At 34.1% G+C, this 19141-nt stretch overlaps 1 protein-coding gene across 50 annotated transcripts in view; it reads left to right on the plus strand.

Annotated features, from left to right (window-relative positions):
• The window catches only part of LOC105470926 (cytoplasmic linker associated protein 2), a 220733-nt gene that overhangs the window by 62950 nt on the left and 138642 nt on the right, over positions 1–19141 (plus strand). For 21 of the 50 annotated variants that reach the window (XM_071090719.1, XM_071090725.1, XM_071090727.1 and 18 more), the window contains 2 exons: positions 4833–4979; positions 16733–16815. In XM_071090719.1, the coding sequence (XP_070946820.1) occupies positions 4833–4979; positions 16733–16815 (230 nt within the window). Of the gene's footprint in view, positions 1–4244; positions 4452–4832; positions 4980–16732; positions 16816–19141 lie in introns of those variants that run through there. The other 29 variants (XM_071090720.1, XM_071090723.1, XM_071090728.1 and 26 more) reach the window with 4 other exon arrangements.

Raw genomic sequence — 19141 nt, forward strand, 5'->3', positions numbered from 1 at the left:
AGTTGTTTGGTATACCACCTTTTTGGGGAAGAGTCCTCTGTTAGACACTGCATCTAATGTGGGTTTTGAATTCTGTTCCCTTTACCCCACAAGGCCTTCAGAATAGAACTAGCTCCACTGTACTGGTTTTATCCTTGTATTTTTTACTATATTATAAAATATTTATTGCTTTTATTATGTATAAAATATTTACATTATTTAGTGTGTATCATTATTTGCATTTGTAATATTGCTTTAAATAACTTAGTAATGCTTTCACTGGAGACTGAAAGTCTCCATACTGTGAAATGTGTGCCATTCTAGATATTGTTCCACATGTTGAAGATATAACAGGGGCAAAGCTGACAAAAGTTTTTAATCCTATAGCTCATATATTTCAGTAGCAGGACACAGATAAGCAAAATAAGTAAAATATATAGATGATAAGTGCTAGGAAAAAACAACACAGGCAGGGATACATCAGAGTACCAGGGTATTGGGAAGTTTGTGATTTTAGTATCCAGAGAAAACTTCATTGAGAAGGCAACAGATGAATAAAGACATGAAGATGGTAAGTGAACAGTATGGATGTGGATGAAAAAAGCATTCTAGGCAGAAGGAGCAAGTGCAAAGGCTCTGCCATGAATCATCAGAGGGAGGCTAGGCTGGTGGGGGGGATTAGAGAGAAAGAAGTAGGAGATAAGGTTGGAGAGACCTGCGTGACAATTAAGATCTTAGAGTTCTGGTAGACCTTTTTATGTAGTTACAGGAGGATTTGAACAGTGGTGTGATATGACTTTGTTCAACCCAGGATGCCATGTTGAGAATAAACTTTAAGGGACAAGGTAAGCAGCAGGAAGAGTTAGTTGGCTGTGACGATTATTCCTAGACTGTTCTAGGTAATGGGGTTGCAGCATAAACAAGACAAAGTTTCTGCTCCTTAAGAAGCTTCCAATCCACATATAAAAATCAGTGTCTGTTATTTCAGTAAGTGATAGCTGCTAGGAAGAAAATAATCGAGACTTGTTTTGATATTTCATAGTTATTTAGAAAAAAATTTAAGCCCAGAATATTTATAACCCTTTACAAATGTTTAACAAATTTTAAGTTTTAGGGCTAATGATAATGAATTCGTTTTATGGATTCTTTTAGCCAATAGTAAAAAAAATCTATAACCTTATTGGAAGTGGGTAAAATTTTATTTCTTCCTATGTTTATAGATTTATTTATTTTTCTTTTTAGTTCAGTTTTTGTTTTATATATTTGAAGCTGTGTTACTGGGTACATAAATATTCAGGGTTCTGATTTTTTTTTCCCATGGAATAACCTCTTTCTCATTGTTAAACATCTCTATCTCTAGTAATGCTTTTTCAAGCTGCTTTGTTTGAAATTAGTGTAGCTACACCAGCTTTCTTTTGATTTGTGTTTTCCCTGGTCTATCTTTCCCTAACCTTTTTGTGACCTTGTATGTAAAAATATATCTCATTTAAGCAGTCTGTTTTAAAAAAATCCAGTCTGGGTTTTTCACTTGTACTAGTTCATTTATATTTAAGAGAATTACTGATATACTTGGTTTTATATTTACTATTTTATTTTCTATCATGTCCACTTGTTTTATTTTTCTTTTTGTCTCTCTTCAGTTAATCAGATATTTTAAATTTATTTTCTTTTTCTTCTATGTGTATACTTTTCTTTTCTTTTCTTTTCTTTTCTTTTCTTTTCTTTTCTTTTCTTTTCTTTTCTTTTCTTTTCTTTTGAGATGGAGTCTCGCTCTGTCGCCCAGGCTGGAATGCAGTGGCGCGATCTAGGCTCACTGCAACCTCTGCCTCCCGGGTTCACGCCATTCTCCTGCCTCAGCCTCCCAAGTAGCTGGGACTACAGGTGCCCGTCACCACGCCTGGCTAATTTTTTGCGTTTTTAGTAGAGACGGGGTTTCACCATGTTAGCCAGGATGGTCTCGATCTCCTGACCTCGCGATCCACCTGCCTCAGCCTCTCAAAGTGCTGGGATTACAGGTGTGAGCCACTGCGCCCAGCCTACTTACTCTTCTTTAGTAGTTAGCCTAGAGCAGAGATTGGCAAACTGTTACTTGCAGATCAAATCCATCTGCCCTCCTGTTTTTGTATATAAAATTTTCTTGAAACACAACCACACCCATTTGTTTACATATTGTGTGTATATAACTGCTTTGGTGCTATAATGTCATAATTGAGTAGTTGCATGGAAAGGCCATATGTGTATGGTTTACAGAGCCTAAAATATTTGCTGTGTGGTCCTTTATAGAAAAAGAATGCCATCCCCTCCCCTAGGGGAGTAATTTTTAAACTCAATCATGCATCAGAATGACTAGAAGGGCTTGTTGACACACAGATTACTAGGCTACATCTCTAGAGTTTCTGATTCAGTAGGTTGGGTTGGGGACCAAGAATTTGCATTTTTAACAAATTGCCAGGTGATATTTTGCTGCTGGTATAGGGGCCACATTTCGAGGACTGGTGCCGTAGATATTACTATGCATCTTTGACTTACTATAATCTAAAATAAATTATTATGTTTACTACTTCCTCAGTAAGGCTCAAATCTTTAGACTTGAGTTTGTTTGCTTACCTCTCAGTAGTACCATTTTACCATAACCTCATACTGGAACAGCCCGTGTCTGTCAGTAGTAGAATGGATATTAATAAATTGTGGTACTTTCATACAGTAGAAAACTATCAGCAATGAAAATGAATCTTCCAAACATTATCTTCCAACATTGAGTAAAAAGAAGCTAGATACCACAATATATATTGTATGATTCATTTTATATAATGTTCAAAAATGAACAAAACCAAGTGTTAGAATTCAAGACTGGTTAGCTTTGGTAGGAAATGTAGACTTTTAGGAGTCTTGAGGGCACTTACAGGAAGGATGCTGGTAATAATCTATGGATCTGGATACTGGTTATACTGCATGATCATTTTGTGAAAATTAATTAGCTATATACTTATGATTTGTATGCTTTGCTGTATTTTGATAAAAAGTTAAAAAATTAATTTCCCAGTAGTTTGAGAAAAGAGTTAATTTTTTTTTAATGGTATGGACATATTTACTCTTTTCAATTCTTGTGTGTGTGTGTAGGAACAGAATACTGTTTCCATGGGAACTTCTGGCTACTCTGTGTTTCAGTGCTTAACTTTCTGTAGATTTGTATGTCTACTCTGTCTTTCTTAACTGCATTTTTTTTTAACATAACAGTAGCAAAAAAGTTTATTTGGATTTGTATTAGTGTTTTTAACAAAGCAGTCTATGTACTGCATAGGTTTTAAGCTTATTAATTTATCCAAACTGATTCCCTAATAGTGTTATGCTAAAAAAACAATTTTTTAAGAGTAGAAGATAATTTTTTCCTGCAAGTTGTATTACTTAAAAACACTTTCTGAAATAGAGTGTGTGGCTTTAGAGTGTCTATTTGATTCTTTTTTCTTTTAATAAATAAAAGTCTTAAAACTTTCTTGGCATATTTTCATTAAAATATATTTTAATAGTTATATTAAATAGTTATATATTAAAAATAGTTATTTTTCTTTAAAAATATTTAATAGTATCTCATAGGAATTATTTAATTCTAGGTGACTGGGTATTTGTTTAAGTAAAGAAAGTCCATTGAAAGGAAAAGATTCTGGCATATTCATCTGAAGTGTGTGGTAAAGCTGCTTCTCTGCCTCGCCCATGTTGTTTGTCATGGTTGATTTGTGCAGGGTCCTAGAGAAAACCATCTTCTCAGGAGAGTAGAATACACTGTGTGTGTGTGTGTGTGAGAGAGAGAGAGAGAAAGAGAGGATGCTGGGAGGTGTTTCATTTGCATATAAGTAGATGATACTAGTGTGGTCATTCATATTCCGAAAGGAGCCTTGTAGAATCATTTATGAAAACAAATTGTTTTGTTTGGTTTCTATGGCTTAAATAAAGAGCAGATTTTAAGATTACAGAGTTAATTATGCACAGTAATGAGCACTGTGGCAGTCTATGCTTTACTGATGCAATAAGCATCCCAGCAGAATGAATATTGCATAAAACCTTATTTTCTATTTATATATATTTTCATGTCAAATAAGAAAAACATAGATTTCTAAACCTTTAGTTTTGAATGCCTTTGAAATTTTGATATAGAATAAAGATTATAGCTAATAGAGAATTTTTTAGATGCATGGAGAATTTTTACCTTTCATCTGGCAGTAGCTGCCATAAGATGATGTCACCTTGTAGCTGATTGGCTGTTGCAGCACCTAGGGCAGGGAAGAGAAAGAAAAATGCCGGCACAAACCTCAGTGGTGGTTCTGTGGTTGTTTCTGTCTTTTTTTGATAGAATCTTTGATTAGTATCGAATTTACTGTATTTGGCCATGTGAACTATTGGGAGCCTCCTAGGGTGAGGGAAATTAAGAGCTTTCAGAGGAATGAGGCGACTGATTTGCAAACGGATCTGTGATTGTAAGTTGCAGCATCTGGGTATAAGGAATAAGGCAGGGCATGCTAGAAGATACACTATGGGAGGAGCTGGCAGAAAATGCAGAGTAGCAAAAACATGAAAAATACTTTTACTACCTTTAGAGTTAATGTTTTGTTTTATGTTTTGACTTAATATGTATAAGTAAGAAGTGTGAAAATAATGCATTTTGATTTTGAATTACAGAGGATTATTTTATATGGTGTTAGCCAATATATAAATGCTTATTCAAAGGACCTTTATTGTATATGATATATCTTACCAAAGTAATGATTTTATATATGGCTTTATTTTATTTTTTAGGTTTAGGGAAAATGGATCAAAGCTTAGTTCTCTTAAATACATTTTTCGAATGCTTTGTGCAGATAAAAGCTTCGATGATGAAGAATCAGTGGATGGAAATAGGCCGTCATCAGCTGCTTCAGCCTTCAAGGTTCCTGCACCTAAAACATCCGGAAATCCTGTCAACAGTGCAAGGAAGCCTGGTTCAGCAGGTGGCCCTAAGGTTGGAGGTAATGTAAATCCATTTCGAATCTGTTATGCATGCTCCATGCCCTTGATATGGCCACACATACTTAGAACTTCGGAGGAATATGTTTATTCATGACTGCAGCACGATTGCAGATCTGGAGTCTGTTGCAACACTCAGAAGAATATGATACCCTTTTGAAATGTATAAAATATTGTATACTGCTATTTCCTCTAAGAACATATGTGAATTAGTCTCTTCTTGAGGGTATTTATTTTTCAGATGCCATTTTGAAAAAGATTTATGGAAGTTTTTTGGGGTTTTTTTTATTTTTTAAGCAGAGAACAGGTTTTTCAGAATTTGGCTACTAATTTTCAAGTACAATAGCTGTTACAGAAATGTTGAATTATGTAATGTTTTTACACCTTCCTCTAGGTAGTAAGTCTTAAATACTGCAGCATTTAAAAAATGGTTGAAGATACTGGGTATTGAATCATTTGTCACAATAGGAGATGGGTGGTGGTCAAGTAAAATTGCCTCAAAAATGGTTCCTGTATTAAGTCATAATAGGAAAATAAGAAAAAGCAGGTTTCATGCAATTTTACAACACATAGCATATTCATTGATCATATTAGAACTGGTTTTGGCATATTGTTTATCTTTAAATTTTTTAGTGGATATTCTTTCATGTGTTAATTAGAAAACCATGAGTATATTTCCGGTGTTAGTTTCTGCCAAATCTTTCTGATAAAGTGAATCTGTGAAAATAAGGGTAAGTATTTAATTCTAAAAGGACGGTAATCTCTTTCTCTTTTCCTTCCTTTCCTATTTAAAAATAAATTTGTGTCTTAGTTGTGATATTTTGGGAAAACAGATCTTTCCTTGTTTACAATAACTGGTGAGAAAATCATGGTCTTGAGGATTTTTGTTTTTTCTTTTTGTCTATAGTACTTTTTATTAAAAACCAAAAAGGAAAGAAAAATAAACTATGTATCTTGACCAGGTTCCATAAGGAGTTGTGTTCCCTTGATCTTTCTATACAACCTCCAATTTTTTCCCATCATATGAGATTCTAAATATAGAAAAACTATCATAAGTATTTCATTTAAACTATCTTCTGTGTCATATAATTCGCAATAAAGATGCTATGATATATATACATACACATATGTGTGTATACATATATATGCAGATGTAACTAAATAGCTGAAATTAAAATGTCTCACTGATTTCTCTGGATGTTTCAAGTAATCTGTACTTTAGATTTTTAATTATTTTCTTTTTGTCTTGTAATTTTATGGTTATATTCTCATCCAAATGTTAGTTATGATATCCTATTAGAAGATAGTTATTATGTTGCGTTCCTATTTACCGCTAGTAAAAAGTTTATGACGTTTTTTGGTTTCTTCCTTTTATAACAAATAGCTCTCTTCAGTCATTACAAGGAAAATATTTTTCTTAATTTTGAATTACAGAATTCTAATCTATGATACTATAATAATTTTATGAAACTGTCTTTTTAGCTCAAAATAGATGAATATTTGAGATTTGTGGTGATAATATTTAACATTTTATGAATTGAATCAGTGGTTTATAATTTTTTTTTTCATGGTTTGGTATCTTTTTAGAAGAAAATTGAAATTTACCTATCATGAACCACTTAATTCTGATATTAATCATATTGATATAATCAGATACTCTTTTGTAAAAAGGATAAACTTTCTTAAGCTCCCCCACCCCCATTCTTGTAGTTTCTGTTCCTACCAGTTAAATGAAAAGGTTAAGTAGCTTTCATGATTATAGTAATTAATCACTTAAAGATTTTATTAGCCATCTAGGCAGCAGCCTTTCTGCCAAAAATAAGGGAGAAGCCTTCGTTCCTTTCTCATTTTTCTCTTCCTCTTCTTCCTCCTTCTTCGTTTTGGCAATTGCAGGTATATTCTTGTTTTTTTTTTGTTTTTTGTTTTTTTTTTTAATCACAGCTCATTTAGGTTCATTGCCCATTTTTCTATCTAAGAAAAGAGCTACTGGCCAGAGGATATTGATATTACTTCTGAAATAAATGCCATTCTTGGCTGTCAGTCCTTCTTTGAAAATTTAACTTTAGTTTTTCTGGTCTTGGCAGAGAGACTTGTTGATTTTTAAATTGGTTGTGGAAAGTTTTCTTACAGTTGTAGAATTTTTGAGTTGGAAAAGACCTTGGGAGTCACATAGTTTTTTAATAAAATTCCTGATAGATGATTATTCAACTTGACTAAAGTAGTACCATCTGCTCTGAATTAAAATTTAGAACAAAAATTACCTGCCGTGCCACTACACATAGATATAATCAACTGCTGAATTATGATTTTTCTTCCAGTTACTTTTCCAATTATTTTTACGTATACAAATATTTTCTTAGGAGAAGAACAAAATTGGCACTATTCATTATATAGTTTTTTCTAACTTATATTTTACCCTAAGCATTTTCTCATTGTTAAATTATTAATTGAAAATTATTCATGGCTAAACAATACCTAGGTTGCCGTAAGTCTTTTCTCCTTCTATAAACCGTGTCAGCATTCTTTTACATATATCTTTCAGCACATCTGCAATGATTTCTTTGGAATAAATTTCTAAAGTTCACTGGATCGAAAGAGCAGGGATTTTTAGCATTCTTTCAGTTTGGCAAAGTATTTTCCAGAAACAAGCCCATTTCAATTCTGAATAAACAAATTATTTTTTATGTTGCATTAAAATCTACCTCCTTGTAGCATATGCGGGGAAAATGAATTATTTGTCAACAAGCTTTCAAATACTTGAAGATTGTTCTGTTTCTCTTCATGACTATTCTGTTTTCTGGACTATACATTCTCTTTCCCGTGATTTTACATTCAATGGTGGTGATTCAGTCTAAATGTATTATTTGCTATTCCAAGGTATATAATAAATAGATAAATGTAATTAGCTTCTAATTAAAGGAATATAGTAGGTGGAAATGTATAATAGTGACATAAGCTTGACACAGCCCACTGGGTTTGACAAATCTCATTTTCAAGTAAGATTACCAAAATAAAAAAAAATACAGTGAGCTTCTTTGGAATCGTTACTTAATCTGCTTTTGTAGTTTTGGAATGTATTTTACTTCTTCCAGAGATATCTATCAAGATTAGGGCTGTATGCTATTTTTAGCAAAGTATCCTATCCAGTTAATTAAAGCTCATAAGTCTTGTGTTTAATCTTTAGTGTACGTTAATTTGCTTTGTTCTTTGGGCTTCGTTTGCCAACCTTTTCTTCTCATACTGTATTAATAATTGTGTAGCCTTTAAGCCAAGGAAACTTGAAAAAAAGGCTATGACTAGGTTCATACCAATATAAATATCATTGCTATAAAAATCCATATATGTAAGTGTTGAAAGTGTTACCTTTGTGCATTACTAATTAGAATAAGGATAAAGTAAATTCTCAAATAGTCTGTTTTCTGAATAACACTTCTAACTTCATAACAGGAATTTAGATAAACACATTTTTCTTCTTTTGGCTCAGTGGTTACTAGAATTGTTGAAAGTACCTGATTATTTAAAATATTTATGTCTTTACAGTATTTTAGGTAACAATTTTTAATACAATTCTTTAATGTTCTTATATATATTCTTTCATTTAAATTTCAAAATGAAAGATTCTGAGATTTAAATGAAAGAATACATGTATATAAGAAAATCTCTGAGCAAACTGATTTTACTGATGAGCAAACTGCAATTTGGAGAAGTAACTTGCCCAGGGTCATTTATCTAGTAAGAGGACAAAGCACAAAAATCACTTTGTTATACTGCCATCGTACTAATTTCTATTGGTAAATAAGGTTTCTTTTAGACTCTATAGCACTGAGATTGTAATCTACAGAAATGATCACTACTTTTCGGCATCCATAAATCAGTCGTTTTAAAGCTCAACTAGTATGATTCCCAGCAAAATAGAGCATTTGGAATAAGCAGACCTTTAATTTTTACATTGTAAATAGAAATGCTTTTCAGTATTTTCTTGTTGAAATTGCCTTCTTCAAGTTTATTTTCTGGGTTACAATATCCCTATTCCTGTATCAATCATTTTGGCTGCTACTCTTCTTTAAAAATAAGGGTTGAATTAGATGATGATATAATTATCATTTTAGAAATAACTAGTACCAGATTTTGAGGTTAGTGATTTGTTATTGAAGCTTGTATGTAATCATTGAGACACATCATTGACAAATCTTCAATTCTTAAAGTTCTCTTGTACTCACTCACTCACTCACTCACTCACTCTAGTGGACAGTGTATTTTCTCTAAATTGTTTCTATCTAATGTAAAAGACTACTTTGAAATCATTTTAACTTTCAGTTCTTATAATTAGGTGATTACTGCAATTTTACATATAGTAGTACTTACTAATAATCTTTAGGATATTTTCTATTTGTTTTACTTTATGTCTAACCTGAAATTTTAAGAATGTCCAAATACTATTTTCTACAAATGATGCTAGTTATTCCCATTTTTCCCTTCATGCAGACAACAAAATTGTTTTCTTTTGAACAATAAAGATCACATGAATCAGTATATGTAATAAAACAAATCTTAAGAATTTTTTTAATTCTGGAATCCCAAATTTTGACTAGTAGACCTTAATTATTTTGTTTTTGAGCTTTCTGTGAAACCAAATAACACTTCTGTGTTTTGGTTTTGTTTTCTTCCTCTCTTCTTCCCTTACTGAAGAAGATACTAAAACTCAGAAGATTTTCACCCTAAAGGGGTGTTAAAGATGATCTGACCCAGATTCAGGAAGAGAGATTGAGCCTCAGAGCATTGAATGATGTGCCCAAGATCAGACGGTTATTAGTAACCATCTAATGAGACAAGATGAGACGAGAACCCAGTGCTTGACCCACTGTCAGGGGCTTCCTCTTGTATCATTTCTGGGTAATCTCCTAAGTATTACTGCATATGGTACATATTTATTATTTTTAATCCCGTGTAGCAGATCACTATTATCGAAATCTGGAATTTAGGGATTGTCCAGTCACCAGTCTGTCTGAAATTACTGTGAAACCCAGATCCTTGCCTATCCATCCCTGATGCTTTCTGTCTTAACTTTGATTATACAGTACGTATGCTTTGAGTAAATAACATATAAATTATTTTAACTATAAAACAGTAAGTTTATTTCTTACTATGTATAAGAATATGTGTTTTACTGTATTATTATTTGACACCAGTTTTGTTTTACCTCCTGTGCAAAAATTAAAGTGACAAAGACATTTTATTGTGCAAGATTTATTTTTTGAGGAATTCAAAATGTTTAAGAGAAATTGAATAGGCCAACTGAAGACCTAGCCTTTCTGTGGATAAGTTACTGTTTCTATTTACATTTGTATATAGAGCTTACTATGTGCAAGGCTCCATGTTAATCAACAAAGAGGACCATATCGGGGCTGGACATGGTGGCTCACGCCTGTAATAACAGCACTTGGGGAGGTGGAGGTGGGCAGATCACTTGAGCCCAGGAGTTTGAAACCAGCCTGGGCACCATGGCGAAACCCTGTCTGTACACAAAATACAAAAATTATCTGGGCGTCATGGCCCATAACTATAGTCCCAGCTACTAAGGAGGCTGAGATGGGAGGATCACTTGAACCCAGGAGGTTGAGACTGTAGTGCACTGTAATCACACCACTGTGCTCCAACCTGTGGGACAGCGAGACCTTGTCTTCAAAAAAAAAAAAAAAAAAAAAGGACCATATTGGAATGTTTAATTCATGGTTTTAAACTTACTACAAAAAGATACAGTACCTGCCCATTATTCTGCCAACTAGTGTTAATTATTGTTAGCATTTTGGTCCTCCCATACTTTATTTGCCTGTACTTTTTGACTGAAATTTGGGTGTTAGAAAATTGTGAAGTCTCTTATGGGAATACAAATTGAAGGTTTACCTCAGAAAAGAGTGAAATGTTACTATTATAGGTCTCACATATGAAGAATTTTCCATTAGTTAGAATCATTATAGTTGATCCATATGAAGTAGAAATTATAATAACTGCGTGCTCAGCTTACATTTATCACTTACATTCTAATATAGTTGATTTGGTAAGAAGCATTGTTTCTATAAAGGACATGTGAATATAAACTGTTTTTTTCATTAACTGATCATTTCTCTCTTTAAAAACCAGTTTATGTGTTTCTTACTAATAAAAAGAATTGAAAGATAATTTGATTTTTAAAAAGAAAGTCATCCTCATTGTTAAATCAAACAATGGAGAGTTTTAAAAAACTTTAATAACATCTTGCTTCTCTAATCCCATCACCCTGAGGTGTTACTAATGTTAAGTTTGATATGTATTCTTCAACATCCATGTTCATTTATGTAGGCACTTATATTAGGTTTTATTTTTCCCGTGTTAAACATGCTAATAAAAACTTCACAAGTTGCTTTTTTTCACAGAACATCCTTCAGCATCAAGAATGACAGCTATTGCATCCTTTTAATTAGTGATACAGTATTCCACATTATTGATGCACCATGATTTAATAAACTCTTTCCTTGTCGATGTCATGCAGGTTGTTTGCATCCTTAAGTCATTGCAGAAAATTCAGATCTTCATGTACTTACATGTTTTGAAATTCTGCTGTTTCTATTTTATAAAATAAATTCCTCTAAATGGAGTTGTTTAATCAAAGGCTTTATGTGTTTTTAATTTTAATAAAGACAATATTTTACCTTCTGCAGCATCGAATATACCGGCCTCATTAATTATTGCCATTGTGATGGGTAAAAAATGATGATTCTTTAATTTGCATTTTTTTCCTCTACCTATCTGTCTGGCCAACAGCTTGCAAATATTTACTGAAGGCTTTTAGTGTGCTGCTAGTTTTGAAGTCTGTGGGAAATGTAAATGAACAAAAGACCTTGGCCTCCTGGAGTTTATATTCTAGTGAAGTTCAGATTTTTTTTTTTTTTTTTGAGATGGAGTCTTGCTGTCTTGCTAAGGCTGGAGTGCAGAGGCGTGATCTCGGCTCACTGCGACCTCCGCACCCCAGGTCAAGCGATTCTCCTGCCTCGGCCTTTCAAGTAGCTGGGACAACAGGTGCCCACCACCATGCCCATTGTATTTTTAATAAAGATGAGGTTTCAGCATGTTGCCTGGCTAGTCTTGAATTCCTGACCTCCAGTGATCTGCCTGCCTTGGCCTCCCAAAGTGCTGGGATTACAGATGCAAGCCACCACACCTGAGAATTCTATAATGTTATCTGTAAAACAGTTGCCTCATCAGTTTTTATCTCTGTGACACTGACTTTTTGGAGTCTAGGCCAGTTGTTTTTTAAGATTGTCCTGTGTTCTGTATTTGTCTCATTTCTTTGTGATGTTATTTATTTCTCTAGCTCTTTTTTTTTCTGTAAATTTACTAACCTATATATTCACTTCCTTTTAGTCAGCTCATCTACATATTTAAGTTTTCTCAGTGGTCCTAAGAATATTTTTTATAGCTTTTAAAATTCAAACCAGAATATACTTATTCTCTCTTGGATAGTTGGTAATTTACTGTTTATTTCTCAGATGATTTTGTCTTTAAACAAAATTTTTGGCCAGGCATAGTGGCTCACGCCTGTAATCCCAACACTTTGGGAGGCCGAAGTGGGCGGATCACTTGAGGTCAGTAGTTCAATACCAGCCTGGCCAATATGGTGAAACCTTGTCTCCACTAAAAATACAAAAATTAGCCGGGTGTGGTGGCATGTGCCTATAGTAGTTCCAGCTACTCTGGAGGTTGAGGCAAAAGAATCGCTTGAACCCAGGAGGCGGAGGTTGTAGTGAGCTGAGATCACGCTACTACACTCCAGCCTGGACAGCAGAGCCAAACTCCGTCTCAATAAATAAAACAAATAAACAAACAAAAATTTTTTCCTGACTTTAGCCAGCTGTCTTTTCATATCTTTTATATATATTCAGAATTTTTTATATTCTCATTCATCTTTCTTTTATACCTGTAATTGCTGTTTAGTTATATTGAATTTATGTTGGAGAATTATGTTATAGTTTTTTCCTTCTTGGTAGGTGTTTTTTTAATTTTAGGGAGTTACTTTTATCAACAGAAAATATTTCTGTTCTTTTGTTTTCTTATTGAAGAACAGTATAGATGTCAGATTATTTATTTTGTTTATGATGATATATTGGATTTTCATAGACCTCAAGAAACAAGTGGATTCCTTGAGGCCAGGAAAAAAAGGTTTGCTTAGTTTTTAAGTTTAAGAGTGCCCTCTTCTGTTGGTATAGTGAAATGCACCTTCTTTACTACATGATTTGTTGGGGGCTTTCTACTTCTGTTTCTGTGATTACCGTCTTATTTGAATAGAGCCCTTATCTTTTGTTTCTTCCTTTTCTTTATACACCAAGATTCAAAAGGATACCTCCCGCTTCTAATTGCTATTTACCTCTTGTCCTAGAGAGAACCTTAGTTGGTATCTACGTTATACCACTACCAGGATTCTTTTCTACTTAGTTTCCTCTGATTTTTTTCAATAAGGGCTCTGTAACATTGCTTGTCTTGGATGTTTATATTTTCCTCATTTACTTGAAATGAAATTTGAAGTGTTATTTGTCTCATTTGTATTAAAAGCAAGGGATATGGGTAATTTTATTTGCTCTCTGTGGGTTTTGGAATATTTGTTTGTATATTTGATTTGAGTTTGGATGCCTACCATTTTCCTAAGGGAAGTAGAATGTCTACTGTAAGTTTTAATACTGGACAAGGAAAAACTTAAAAAAAAAAACGAATAATCCGTTGTCTCTGCATTTTGTTGAATTTTGGGACATTATTATTGAATAGTTTCTACCTTCCCCTTTGATCTGAGTCACTTCTTTTTCATATATCAAAATTTCTTACATTTGTAGGTCTGTTTTAGAACTTTCCATTTTATTTATTTGGTTCTTTCATCTATCCCTGCACTAAAACTTTGTAAGTCTTGATGTCTGGCAGCGCAAGTAGCCCCTCTTTTCTTCTGCGGGAGTGTTTGGCCCATTGCTCTTCCAAACAGATTTTAGAATCAGCTTGACAAGTTCCACAAGAAACCTTTTTGGAAGCTTGATTATTATTGCAATACCTAGGGAAGACTGGACACTTCATGATACCATTCCTTCTTGTTCATGAGCTTGGAATATCTCTCCATTTATTTCATTTGTAATTTTTTTTTCTTTTTTGAGACAGAGTCTCGCTCTGTCACCCAGGCTGGAGTGCAGTGGCGCGATCTCAGTTCACATTCACTGCAACCTCTGCCTCCCAGGTTCAAGCGATTCTCGTGCCTGAGATTACAGGCATACACCACCACTCCTGGCTGTTTTTTTCTTTATTTTTTATTTTTTATTTTTAGTAGAGACATGGTTTCTTCATATTGCCAAGGCTGGTCCCAAACTCCTGAGCTCAGGCAATCCGCCTGGCTCAGCCTCCCAAAGTCCTGGGATTACAGTTGTGAGCCACGGCACCCGGCTCTCCATTTATTTCGGTACTTTAATATTACATTAAAAATTATTATTTTCCCAAATTTTTTCACTCTTTAAAATTTCTAACTTCGTTGCTAGTACTTAGCAATGAAATTGATTTTTGTATATTGATTTTATTTCCAGCTACCTTAGAAAGTTGAATTTTGAATGATTTTACTATATATGTGTGTGTATATGTATAGACAACTAAAATTATGTGTATTTATTGTGTACCACATGTTTTGAAATACATATCCGTTGTAGAATGGCTAAATTGAAGTTAATTTATACATTATCTCACTTCAGTTTTTGAAGCCTAAAATATTACTGTGTGGCCCTTTATAGATAAAGTTTGCCACTCCCTGATACCATCATACCATTTTAAATAGTAATGACGGTTTTGTTATATTCATTTTCAGCGCATCTAATTTTTTCCACTTGTAGTCCAAAAAATTACTTTTGCTAGGTACACAATTTAGATAATATTTTGCCAATATTTTCTTCTTTCAAAACTTGCAAGATATTATTAGTATATTCTCCCTGGCTTCCACTATTGCACTTGAGAAATCTGTTGTTCAAATTGTTGTTCCTTTCTAGGTGATCTCTTCTTTCTCTGATTACTGTCTCTGTCTTTGGAGTTGTGCAGTTACACCGCCAAATTCTAGGTTTGGATTTCTTTTTATTTATCCTGCTTGGGTTATGTTGCACATCCTGAATTTATAAAGATTCTTGTTTCATTAATCTGGAAATTTCACAGCTGTTATCTCGTTAAATATCTTTCAGACGCCCCAATAGACGTATGTTAATTAGATATTCTCATGCTGTCCTTTGTATCTCTTTATGTCTTTCCATTTCCTTTTTCTCTTTGCCACATTTTGGGTAATGTATTCAGGTGTATCATCCAGCTCTCTAATTTGTTCTTAAATATGTTTAATTTTTAAAAAAATTTCAACTGTTGTATTACTCAGTTCAAGTTGTTTCATCCTCCCACCCCCAAGTTCATCTGTTTATTCCTAATGGCCTCTTGTTGATTGTCATCTTTGAGTCCATCCTTGATTTCTTTAAACATTATACACATCTGTTCTGTAATCTGTACTGGACAATTCTAATATCGACAGTTCTCAAATCTATTATCTGTTGCCTCTGACTCTTGCCTTCTTGTGTATTTGATCTTTGATTGTGAACTCATTGCTTGAACTTAGTTGGTGGGAGTCCTTTGGACCTACCAGAAACAACTTTCTTCCAGAGAAGATTTATTCCTGCTTGACACTGGGGAATCATCAGTCAGAACTGCCTTAGCCTCTCTTGTCTCAACTCAAGAATTGTAGGGTACTCTGCCCCACTTATTGGTTGGGGACTTTGTTTTTGGATAGGATGAGCTGCAAAGTCACATTGTAAAAGGAGCCTGCATTCAGGAATGAGAACTCAGGGACTCCATAGATCTGGGACTCAGACCTCTAAGGAGAGGGTGGAAGCTAGTTGGTGCTATGTGATGGCACAGTGAGCTGATTCAGTGAGTGTTAGAAAAACTGCAAACTGGAGTCAGGTGCTGCTCCTGGAATGAGTGGTCTACCAGAGTTGTTAGGATTCTACTGCAAAGAATGGAAAGCAGTCAGGAAGAAACAGGTCCCTTCCTTTAACTTCCAGTCTCTCTCCAACACCCCCGTTGCCAGAGTTTAAGAGGAGAGGTAACCATTAAAATCAACAGAAAAATTGGTTTAATGAATACTAGGTTCAGCATCTCAAAGCAGAGTATATATAGGAGAGTAGGTTTAGAGCTGAAAGAATAGCTTAATTATTGGCTCTTCAATAACTACTGCCTACTAAGTTTACTTTTTTATTGTCAGTGTGCAATAACGGAAGATTTGTTTGTGTAATTAAGTTTAATTTCAACTCTCACTTCTTTCATGAATGCTTTCCTGACCATGGTAGCATACACAGATTTTCTGCACCACTCTATCAATTACTGACATTTAGTGTCATTTTAAGTTGCTGTTCAACTTTTAAAACGTTTATCCTTATGTTTATGTGTGTTCGCAAGTGCATTGAATAGGGAGGTGGGTTTCAGGGCTGTGTTCTTACAGTTCGAATATTACAACCAGCCTAGGCTAGCACCTTATACTTAATCGGCATTACAAAGTACCTTGACCTTTCTGAAAGTTGGAGATTTTTTAAATGCTTTCTTATAAAATGGAATATCCCTCAAAATTATACTTTTGTTGATATCAAAAGTGTTTTATTTTTCATGTTGTCATTAATGTTAAGATGCTTAAAAATGAATCTTAGGAAATTAATTTCCTTTTAATTAGCAGGTGCTTCTAAGGAAGGAGGTGCTGGAGCAGTTGATGAAGATGATTTTATAAAAGCTTTTACAGACGTCCCTTCTGTTCAGGTAAGGCTACCAGTGGCACTCCCCATGAATATCACCTATGTGCCTGTTCGTATAATTATTTGTCTCTGTCCCTTTTTAAGAATTTTTTTTTTTGTTAAATAGCTATATAAATAAAATATTTGGCTTATTACCACCAAGCCATTATTTGTTGGTACAATTAGATTTTCAAGTGATTTTTCAGTGAGGCTGAAATAGAATTGAATCATATTGTTGAATCACATTATACTGCAGTGTTTAGATTCTTAAATTAATGAGTTTTGAGCTCACAGAGTATAGATTAGTTGATGATAGAAATTTGGAAGTCATTCATACAGATGTTATTGAAGTAAAGTGGACACATGCATAAATAAGAGTATTATTTCCATGACTTAAAACTACACATAAATGTTATATTGTATGTAACATTCTACAACCTGACTTTTTACAGTGGTGTTATTTATATTTTTTCCCAATGTAAAATTTGTGATTCTAGTTCATTCATTTGGATTGATAGGTGGTATTCTATTGTATGAACAGACCACGGTGCGTTTATAGGTTGTTTCTGGTTTTTGGCTATTCCATATCATGCTGCAATGAATTTTTTTTTTTTTTTTTTTTTTTTTTTTTTTTTTTTCTGAGATGAAGTCTTGCTCTGTTGCCCAGACTGGAGTGCAGTGGCACAATCTTGGCTCACTGCGACCTCCCACCTCCTGGGTTAAAGCGATTCTCCTGCCTCAGCCTCCTGAGTAGCTGAAATTACAGGCGCCCCGCCACCACGTCCAGCTAATATTTTGTATTTTTAGTAGAGACAGGGTTTCACGATGTTGGTCAGGCTGGTCTCCAACTCCTCACCTTGGCCTCCCAAAGTGCTGGGCTTACAGGCGTGAGCCACCACACCAGCCTGCAATGAATATTTTTGTACATATGTCCTTGATTATTTGTAGGTAGGAGTTTCTTTAGGGTATAAACACAGGAGTAGAATTGCATGGTTATAATCTTTAAGTTTACTTAGATGTTACCCTGTAGGGTTGTTGTACCAGTTCAGACTCCTGTGAGAAAGGTATGATAGTTCTAATTTCATCACATCCTTGCCAATACTTGTTGTTGTAACTCGGAATATTTTTACCAGTATGATGGGTGTGAATACTCTTTAGCATGTCTATTTGAAAATATTCTCACATCGCTTTACTTGCGAACTACCTTCTATTGCCTGTATTACCTTTTTAGCTCTCTGAAAGGAAAATTGTCCTTAAGGTATTTAAGATCTTAAAAAGTTAGAAGAAAGCTTCAAAAAGTTTTCTGGTTTGACTGTATTTTATCCCTTTATTGAGACATATGTTTTTTCTTATTTTAAGATATTTTTTAAATAATAGGGAAAACGTATCACTTCCTCCTTTTGTGTTTTACAGCCTTTCATATAAGGGGAAGATTAGTGTTGTAGGAACAATCAGTAAAACTTAGTTGAACTTGAATATTTTTATTGTTCAGTATGTTCTTGTCAGACTGGTAACATCATGGTATGGGCAGCCAAGGGCTACTCAACTATATGGAGGGGAAAAGGCTATTTTACAATTACTCATTGCTTTCTTCCAGCTGGGCCTCTCTGCCACCCTCACCACCCTGTAAATGTTCCACACCTTCCATTGTTCCCTTGGAAACATCTTTTTCATAAGCAGCAACTCCCCTAAGCTTTAACCCCATTTTTAAAGGGTCCATTCAATGTTCTTTCCTTGATTAGAATCTGATTTTTTTTTACCCTCTTTAAAGATAAAGCTGTTTATTATTCTTGGCTCTCATACTCTTAGTAATTGATAATAAGTTTGTTGTGCTTTCACTCCTCATTATTACTTTGTGACCATTATTCCTATACCCATTTATATGAGGTTCATACTCCCTGGCCAGCCTTCTTATTATTGGTATGTACTGATCTTGACAACATTCCAGTGCTGCCTACGTTTGAATCCCAGCTCTACCACACTAGCTGTGTAACCTTAGGTACATTACTTAACCCTCTGTACTTCAGTTTCCTCATCTTAAAATGGGAATTATTAGTACTTATGCCAAGGGTTATTGTGAGGCTAGCTATGACAGTACAGATGAAGTGTAAGAAGTGTATGTTAGCTATTATTATTTTCCTAAATTTTCACACATTCTTGATGAATTCAATTTCTAGACCACCTCCTCACTTTCACCATAGCTACCCAGTTCATAGTCACACGTTGGATTTTGATATCATCTCTGTGTTACTGTTATGTTTCCAAAGTTGTTAATTGAAGTATCTCATTACTGACCAGGATTCCCTTGCTTTTTGAAGTTCTAACAACTACTTCTGCGTGATTTCAAGGAT

Source organism: Macaca nemestrina, chromosome 2 (assembly GCF_043159975.1).
Source record: "Macaca nemestrina isolate mMacNem1 chromosome 2, mMacNem.hap1, whole genome shotgun sequence".
NCBI lineage: Eukaryota > Metazoa > Chordata > Mammalia > Primates > Cercopithecidae > Macaca > Macaca nemestrina.